The 10105-nt window shown below is 33.4% G+C and overlaps 1 protein-coding gene across 1 annotated transcript; it reads right to left on the reverse strand.

Moving 5' to 3' along the window:
- Window positions 1–638: 638 nt before the first annotated feature.
- LOC137820277 (pentatricopeptide repeat-containing protein At1g30610, chloroplastic) lies at window positions 639–9509 on the reverse strand. Its single transcript, XM_068624266.1, is given in 10 exon segments — window positions 639–1122; window positions 1717–2148; window positions 4665–4822; window positions 4902–4992; window positions 5547–5660; window positions 6177–6368; window positions 6448–6529; window positions 6916–7107; window positions 8346–8704; window positions 8707–9509. Coding segments are annotated over 10 exon segments (2655 nt in total). The 5' UTR covers window positions 9325–9509; the 3' UTR covers window positions 639–705.
- Between the last annotated feature and the right edge of the window lie 596 nt (window positions 9510–10105).

Genomic DNA, 10105 nt, shown 5'->3' on the forward strand with positions numbered 1-10105 from the left:
TTTATAAACTTATTCATGAATACTGAAAAAAAGTAAATTAAATTTATCTATAATTTATACCATTATATAAAGAAGGTACAAGATTTAATAACTTTTTATTCGGTATCATCTTTTAATTGAACAATTTTAACAATATAATAAATAAAAAATAATTTATTTATTTAATAAATTAAATAATTAAATAATTGATCTTTATTTTAAAATAACAATTAAATAACGGCTAAATTTTCTCTAGTTTGTGAATAATTATTTTATATATTTTCGTTTATAAAGTTTTTCTAAACTATTATTTTTAACATGTACATAAATTAATTTTAATTTACAAAAAAGTCTTTATTTTAAGTTTTTACAGAAAAACTTGTTGAAACAAGTTCAAAATATTTGTAACCCAAACTTCATCTAATCTTCTCTAAAGGTTGTTTTACATTATAACAAATCTACTTTACTTGTATTATGGAATGTACAACAGTTAATGAATATTTGCTGGTGAAGACACTGCATGAAAAGGAAAAAATAATTCACTTTAACAACTCAAAAAAATTACAATAATAATTCTTATAACATTATTTATTAACTCTTAAAAGGAACATATTATCTATTATCTTTCTATAAGCACAACAAAGCCTGGTAGAGAGGAATTCATTCAAAAAAAGGCTTTCATTACATTTTGATTGAGAATATATTACAAAGTTGTGATAGAAACTTTCATCTAGAGTTGGCTATTACCAGCTTATTCTCTACTTCAACTTCAAGAACATTTTTCACTGAATCCATGTCAGCTTCACTGATGTCAGTGGCAGAAAGAATTTTTTTACATGATTGTATTAAATACTCAAGTGTTGCATTTGGTAAACTACTATGGGAAACTATTTTGCTGGCTTCGTTCATCAATCCAACAATGGTATCCTTCTGAAACCGGTGAGAATTCATTTTCAATAGTTTCAACCAAGATGATTTGGAAAATGGCTGTGAGTCTGTTGGGAGATTGTTGGTCATACATGTGAGGGCAGCAACATAGTCTTCTTTTTCAAGCTTAGAACAAAACCTCTCCTTGATCAGAGAAGTTGGTGGAGTTCGATCCATGTCGGTTAAGTGTTTCCATGTTATCTCCAAAGGCCGTTCCTAGAACCCAAGTTCCATAGGTTAACAACATGATCTAGATTCCCCCATGAATTTAACATTTCTCACTATATAGTTTGTTCAATAAGGACAAAGCTAGACTTAGAACTATAATAGCAGCAAGCTACTCACCAGGACAATATCGAAACAAAAGTACACACTACAGAAAAATTCAACTATACATGGTGTCAATAGGTGTTTTAGTACAAGGATGCAGAAAAATACTTTACACCAAACATGACATGTTGATACTAACTACAAGGGCAGCAACTCAGACATGTACGTGAATAAGGAAATCTCAAAAACATTAAGATTATTTGGTACATCATTAAATAAACAGTTATTTTGCTTAGATTATTGTAGTTTACCTCATTCAAATTAACACAGACAGATTTTGAAAAGGAAAGCAAGAAAATGTAAAGTCTGATTTTCTTCATTTTCATTGGCAACCGAGCAAGTTTTTCATCCTATGTACTCCCAACTTACCATGCATATATCCTAAATCACTGCATGCTCAAAAGCAAAATGCTATTCACATGATCACCAAAAGGATCATTCATAAATACATGAATATGTGCAAATGGAATGGAAGGTTACCTTTCCTGCTCTTGAAGCCTCCAATATCATTTGAAGATGACGTTTTTGATTGAAATGGTAACCATGGTACAACATCATTTGATAGACATGGTCAAAATAATCCCATCTCTGCTCTGAAACACATGCATCTAACATGGTGTTGAATGTGTATGTATCTGGTACCACCAGCATCTTGTAATCAGTATTTCCCCTCAGAGAATTTGCATTTTCTGACATCTGCTCAAACAGCGCTTTAGCTTCTTGAAACATGCCATGTTCCAAGTAAACTTTCAGCAAGATGTTATAAGTAACCAGATTTGGAGCACAAACTTCCTTCATTTTCTCAAAAATATAAGCCCCATCTTGAATATTTCCAGAGTCTAGACTTGCTTGCATCAAGCCAGTGTAGGTCACTACCAGTGGTTTATTTGCAACCTTACATATCTTGTCTATCTGTCAAAAGATGAATGATTCCTTTGATGATGAAGCCTTTTAAAAGTATAAATAGTATAACTTTTTTTACTAACAGACAGGACATTTCGAACCAAGAGAATTTATTCAACACAATTAAAAATCAATAACATGGATCCAACCAATTTACGTCAAATGAAGTGATGACAAACCAGTTTGCACTTCATTGAGGTGCAAATATTATGAATATGAAAGTAACTATTCTTGCTTAAGTGTGTCAGTCAATGTGAGAATAGAAGTCCCAAATCAGAGAGTTACTTTTCATGTTATAAAAGGAGCATAGTGTTTTCTTAGTAGGACACACCAAAATCTCTTCTTTTTCTTTCTATTGCTTTAGTGCTTGAGAGAAAAATTTAGAGAGGAAATTAGTTTCTCCTTTAAGATTCTCCTTGTAGTTACTTATTGTTTTCTCCTTGGAGTTAGAGAAAAGGGTATTATGATTGTCTTTTTTTAGTAAATTACATTATTGCCTAATATATGTTTTGTTCCTCTTTCTTTTCATTTTTTATTTTAGTTATGAGTTCTTTATGTTGTTACTCTCATACATCCTATGTATTTTCATCAAATACTAGTTTGCAACTTCCATTTCAACCATTGTGTGTGCCTTTGGATTTCAGTTAGAAAAAATGAATTAAACTTACTGGAGTAGAAAGAAAAAACCACTCATCGTAGTTTTTAAGTCAAATAGAGTTTGAAGAGAATTTTACTTCTAACGTAATCTGAAAAAAGTGTCAAACATGTTGGCACAAACACAATGTTCAAAAGAAACTGATAGTTGATTTTGGTGTTTTAACTAAAATTCAAACATACCTTACATAATCGATATTGGAGATTCTCTCCACTACTCAAAAATCTAGTCATGTTTTTTCCATTTATTATCTCCTAGGTTAGGTTATGCAAAGTTGAATTGGAGTGTGCCATGTGAATTCAATGATGCAATTTGACTACTGCATGTGTAGTCTAGATAAATCAACAATTTTTCTATGAGGAATTCAAGTGTGAAGGTGGAAGCTCCACATTGGATGGAGATGAGCGAGATGAACAATATACAAGGAGAAAGACCCACAAGCTCATTGTTTTAAGATTTTGGATAGGAGGTGGTGTCAGGTCTCTTATATGGGTTGACTCGTGGCTCATCGAATAAAAATCTCCCTAGTTATGTACTGACTCTTCCCGGTATGTTTCACTCAAAGAACCCAACAATCGACGCCATCTATGAGAAGTGTTAGATGAGTAAGAGACTCATGGGTTGAACACTTTCAAGGTGGAGTTTGCAATGTGTGGAGAACTCACTTGAGAGGGAGATTGTGAGGAATTTAAGTGTGGAGTTGGAAGTCTCACACTGAATGGAGATGAGTGACATGAACAATATATAAGGAGAAAGGCTCACAAACACATTGCCTTAAGGATTTTGGGTTGACTCATAGCTCACCGGATCCAAATCTCTCTAGTTACATGTCGATTCTCCCCAATATGTCCACTAGAAGAACCCAACACTTTCTATTCTCACCAAATCCAAATAACCAAACATTGCTTCGTGAATTTTGATTTTGCCACCTTACTTGAGAACCATCTCATTGGAGACATTGATAAAACTGTTAACTCATACAAAATCCCAAAATTAAACTTCGTTAGACTATTTCACATGCAAGCCTTCCAAAAGGTTTATGTTTTTCTTTTTGTTAGCTATCTTGTTTAGTTTGAACATTTTCACAGTCAAATTTAAGGGAGTGTGATATCATTATAATTAGTTTATGTATGGGTCGATGGATGGTGAGACAGTTGAAGAACACCTATTGCGCTAATGCCTTCATGTGAGAAGGATCTATGAGCTGTTAGAAGCCTGGAGAAATTTGGGTGCGCTAAGGTTATTGCCACTTGCATCAAGTGGACTTTATGTAGCTTGAGAAAAATAAAGAGTAAACCATTAAATTGGTCCTATAAAATTATAAAAATCAACCCATTAATTCTCCAAAAATTTGGGTCACTAAATTAGTCTCTCAATCTGAAATATTAGTCTTCCAAAAATTGTCACCAAAATAGCTCCTTGAAAAAATGTAATTTTTCATTAAATGTGTCCTTTTAATAAGGATGAATTTAGTGACATTTTACAACTTCGAGGGACAAATTTGGTGATGAAAATTTTGAAAGACTAACTATGCGGTGACGTTTTAGATCTTTGAGGGACTTTTTTGTAATCACAATTTTTGGAGGACTAAGGAAGTGAATTGGTGATGCATATAACCTTTTAGGCAAACTTGAAGGTTTACTTGAAAAATGAACATGATATTTTACCTTTTGAATATTCTTTCTTCTTTTGAGACTATATATTGTTTTTTGCTCTTAGGTAAAAGGTGTCAAGGCCAAAATGATACAGATTAACAAAACATCATTGCTCTATTCATTCATTTAAACTTTTTAGATAAAACGAAATGACATCATCACGACTAACCTATTCAAAAGACAACAGTAAGAGATAATAGAAACAAATAACACACCTGCTTTAGTGCCTCGTGACTTCTTCCAGCTGCACAGAGGCATCGAGCTAGATCATAATAAAGAGAAGCCGAACCTACAATTCCACGATTTTCCATTTCTTGGACAGCCAATATAGCCTCATCAGTTTTTCCCTCTTTCGATAGTGTATTTACAAGAACTGCATATAACAGGAAGGTCAAGATTATAAAAGTTAAGTGAATGGCAATTTGGCATAGGTATAAAATAAATGAGAATACCTCTATATGTCAATGAATTGGGAATGAAAGACTTCTGAAGTTTTCTGAAAAATTCATGAACCAAGTTGTACTTGCCACATGAAAACATCACCTGTTCAAGCATTACACAAATTTCATGAATTATGTGCAAGCTAGCATTCATGTATACATAATTGTTTCCATAGTTGTATTTGTCCATGGAAACAAAGTTTCCCACTTGCTGTATAATTGAGCTCAGCTCAACCACGAGCAGGAACCTTGTCCTAAATCTTGTAAAAAAGTTCCCAAATTTAATGGATTATGGTATTCTATTCATTTGCGTAAAATTTGAATTAACACGGTGCTTTCCAGCTAGCCACACAGCACTTAATAAAATCAAATACTTCCTCTACTTCCATGTTCAAAGAACAAGTGAACTACTCTTCTGAGTGGATGTATTATTTTTTGGCTGCTTATTATTTTCTCTTCTGTACTCTGTACGAACTGCTGCTGCTCTAGGAGATATATCTTACATCACTATATAATGTATTCTCAATATTCTTAAATTAAAACAAAACTACCCAGTTTTACTTCCCAGCTTGATTAAAAATATTCCTTATTTACCAAGAAGCATTTCAAATATTCAAATGTCTTACAAATCATCAAAAAACTAGAGGCAACTGCTACCTCCATAACTAGGCCGTAAGTTGTCGCAGAAGGTTGTTGTCCTTGCTTCTTTAACTGCTGCAAAACCCAAAAGGCTCCTTCCCATTGTTTCTGCTTAACACAAGCATTAAGGACCTGCATGCCAAATTAATATATAAATGCTAAATTAATCAGACAACTGCAGAAGTTACTAAAAAAAAGCTATTTTGAAATGCAACATTAAAGTAAAGCATTATGGACTGTAAACCCAGCTACAACAGTGAAGATAAAGACACATAAATGCTCTACAAAACAACTAAACTATACATATATAAAAAATGCAAGTATGTGAACTTTTATCAAGTAATTGAACTGCTATGCAACTTTAAACAGAAAAATTCATTTGGTAAAACATTCATAGGAAGATGATGGATCATCACAACCTTCTCATCGCAACCAAAAAAGAGAGAAGGAAAAAAAGCAAATTTGTAAAAAAACAACTGTTGAACAAAGATAATTTGACCATAAGGATATTTTTCGAATTTAACTTGTGCATTCAAAATGATATGTCCAATCCCATACATCTAAATTTAGAGGTGGTTTTCAAATACATAAGGTAGAACAACTATTGCATACACATCTTAAAACTAATTTCTTCTTTAAACAACTCACTGCATGATAGACTACAGAATCTGGTTCCAGCCTTGGGTCCCAGCTCTCAAATACCCCTGTTTTGAACTTTTTCTTAGGTGGTGATCGCATAGTATCAATCACATCAAAGAGTTCCTTCATGTGCCCTGCTTGTCCAAGAGTCACAGCAATACTCCGATAAGCTACTAAATCAGGATACGAGGACATTTGTTGCTGGAAGGAAAGGAAAGAACGTTAGGGAAGTTGCCCATATTTCCACGTTGTATAAAAACAAGGATTTTGCATGGATTACCTGCATTGCATGAAATATATTTAGTGCCTCTACAGGTCTCCTGGACTTTCCAAGTGCATCAAGAGCAGAAGTATATATATTCCTAATGACAAAGAGATAGAACATAACTTTACATGTCAAAAGGTTCACCTCTCTGTGTGTCTGAAAATAAATCTTACACCAATGAATAACATTAATAGGATAAATATTTTGGGATCCACAACTAGATTGAAAACACGTGGGCTTACAAAATCAAAGTATAATACAGTTTCCAAATAAACAAATGCGCACACCACATGATTGCACGTGTCTAGTTTCCTTAAGAAATTTATAATTAGAAATTTTGGCATGAAAGATAAACATGATATTCATGCATTTTTTTCAATGGTTGGTTACTTTAAAACCATTTTTCCAAGATATCTGCAAAGGTGACTAACTAATTGTAGTTCAAGTATCAGTCATACAAAGTACCACAGGCATCTGAAGTACCTTAGCTTATGGGACTCAAAACGTTCACGCTTTTGAAGCCATTCAATCACCTGTATCACTCGCCGCCAGTTTCCTAGTTTTCCCAAGATTGTGATAATCCTTGTTATGGAATAGTCAGAAAATTTAAGCCTTGCACTTCTGATCATCTTAGAAAATATCCATTCAGGTAAATTGATATCTGCACCATTTAACCTGTTTGAGAAAATGGTAAAGACAGGAAGAAGCATTAACATGATTGCAATGATAAAAACATTGAAAAATTACACATTGAAAGTAGTCATTTGGTTATCCAATTAAGGCAGAAAAGAAAGTAAATGCTTTCCCACGGGATGCAACGTTTATTGGCAAGATATCTCCGATGTCTTTTCAATCACACCAACATTAGTTGAAGAAATTAAAAAAGGAAGCAATCTATAGACACTGGAGGAAAACTCCAGGAGCCCATATTTGAAACTAATTTAATATTTAAAACTTTAAATATTCCCATGAGTCTAAGACAATTGAGATATTTATTTGGCAAAATAAATTTTAGGAGCCTGTCAAGAAGCTGAGTATGCTTTTTTTTCCTGCATGAAATATACAACTCCTTTCGTGTACTTTTTGTTCCCCGGTTTATTTGGGGCCAAGCCAACAGTAATTTACACTCCCAAATGAAGACACAAACATTGTTTTAGTGCAAAATAGACAAACTCTCACGATTCCAGATAATAGTTGAAAATGAAAGGTTAACAACTCACACAGTGTCCCCTAAAAAATATATGAAGTATAAGGAAATTCACTTGAAAAAAAAAACCCAGCCATTCCTGAAAGGGGCATGTCATTTAGAGCTTTTATGGGAGTTAAGTATCATTTCCCCAGCTCATGAATTATTGACAGACATAAGGCATAGATAAAAAAATTTGTTCAATAACCAAAATCTAATTTGGAACATGGTGCAGAGTGGCAAATTATGCATGATGCAACTCCAAATCACAACCAAATATTACAAATCCACAGATTACCAACTTTGAAAGGAAGTAAGAAACGTTTAAAGCAAAAGTAATTTGATGTTAACACACAGCTAAGGAAAGTGTTCCTTTGATGACTAAACCCTTAATTCTACTCTTTCTACACTTACTCCTGGCACACTGATTCAACTCAAATTAAATGGAAAGACACCAACGTGCAAAATGTTTGATGTGAGAAAAATCTTAGACAAAAAAATTTACATCTATAATGTGAAGCCAAACAATCATTGACCAGGCTCAATATCATATGCAGTTTTAGGTATTATGTATTCTCAGTAGATAGCTTCAATTGTTCCCTGAGGCACTAATTTACTAAAATGTGTTCCTAAAAAGAAAATTCAGCACAAAAGTTTATGTATATACTTAAATCCTGAGCATACTATTTTGTGAATTTTAGCATGAAAGAATGAATAAACTACATACGCATTGGCTAGCTTTTGGATTTTCTCCTCCATTTCCTTGTGTGAAAATTGTGTCTTTCTGATAACCTTGTTCGGGTCATCCAGATTCTCAAATGCTGCTCTAAACACCTCCGAATTGTCAGAATCATAACCCCTGTCAATGAAACGCTTGCGGCTTCCATTCATTTTGACATTAGACAAACCATTTCTATTTATAAAACTTCCATTCTCACTGTGTCTTCTTACAATCCCTCTGTCCTGAACATTTTGTTTTACTGCAATTTTATCTCTATCAGGGATTTTACCTTGTGTGTTGTATTCCCTTTGTCTGCTACCAAAATTCTTCTCTCCCATCATCTTTGAAGAATACAAATCATGAATAACCCCCTCTTCATGACACTCCCATGGCTACCATTCAAACTAGACCTTACTACACTCCTAGATTCTGGTTCTAAACTATGACTCTGGCGTTTCAACAACCCATTTTTCTGCTTTGCCTTTACATCAAGGTCGTTTTCACTTCTAAATGATCTTCTGAATTTGCCGCTACTTCTGGAGGAACCTTCTTTACCATCTTCAACCCCATCTTTTCTCTCAATTTTCACTCTTCCACTGCTAAATTTTTTGGTGCTATCACCCTTTTCCGGCATCTTCTTTTTTCTAGTAGTGGCAGCACGCTTCGTATCCCTCACAGTTCTGGCAGATTCCATAGCCTTCAAATATTCATCAAATGAAGGCTTGAACTCTGAGTCTTTCGGAAGAACCGCATCACTGATCAACCCAACATTAGAGCCATCATTCAGTGAAGCAGTGACAGCACCAAAATTCACCTTCCGGGTGTGAGAAACCCGAATCTTCCCTAAAAACCTCGCGTTCAAAGCATTCCCAAAAAAGGGTCTCAGAGAAATGGGCACCGTGTATGAAGATAACGAATTGGCACCAAAATGCAAAACAGAAGCAGAAGCATAACTCCTATTAACTTCAAATCCAGCAACTCCCATCTCAAACATAATGAACACGACAACGTTAAGGACTTACGAACGACGGAGTCATACGTAGCTGCTTCCTTCGCCGAACACGCTGAACTCAGTCACCGGAAAACCAGAATGTTCTACCTCAAATTATCGCGATGTGAAACAAAGGAGACATTTTTTTTTTCTGATAACGTTTATTAGAGAATCCGTTTTTCTTATGCGGTGAAAAATAATCGCTCACAAGGTAAAAATGTTTGAGAAAGAAGCCTACGAAATTTTGTTAATTTGTATAATGATTGTTTTAAAAACTCTAATAATAAAGAATAATTTGTGATTTGAAATTGGTTTAAATAAATAGAGGAAGAGTAATGTTTTTTTTTCTCGTTTGGAAGAAAAATAAACGACAAAAAATAAACAAATAAAATAATTATATTTTATAAATCATATAAATATTAAACACATATTCCTGTTATTTGAGTATCAGTTATAAAACAATTGATGGAGTAATTGTAATTGGAAAAATAATAAATATCAAAATATCATTTAATAACTCCCGATAAACTAATATTTTGTTGAGATTGGATAAGGTTTCACAAGCTAAGACTAATCATGCATAGTTTGGGTCATTATATCAATATATTAGTCACTTAATTTGAATAAAATGAATGAGGTATTTTTTAAGTTTAATCCAAAACAAATGATAATCAATTTAAATGTATTTCGTTCTCTTGTGAAATGTGAATTTTTTTTATTATGTATATAAACAAATTTATGATCACAATAGACGACTCAAAATTCATAAATATTA

The sequence above is a fragment of the Phaseolus vulgaris genome, chromosome 11 (assembly GCF_000499845.2).
Source record: "Phaseolus vulgaris cultivar G19833 chromosome 11, P. vulgaris v2.0, whole genome shotgun sequence".
NCBI lineage: Eukaryota > Viridiplantae > Streptophyta > Magnoliopsida > Fabales > Fabaceae > Phaseolus > Phaseolus vulgaris.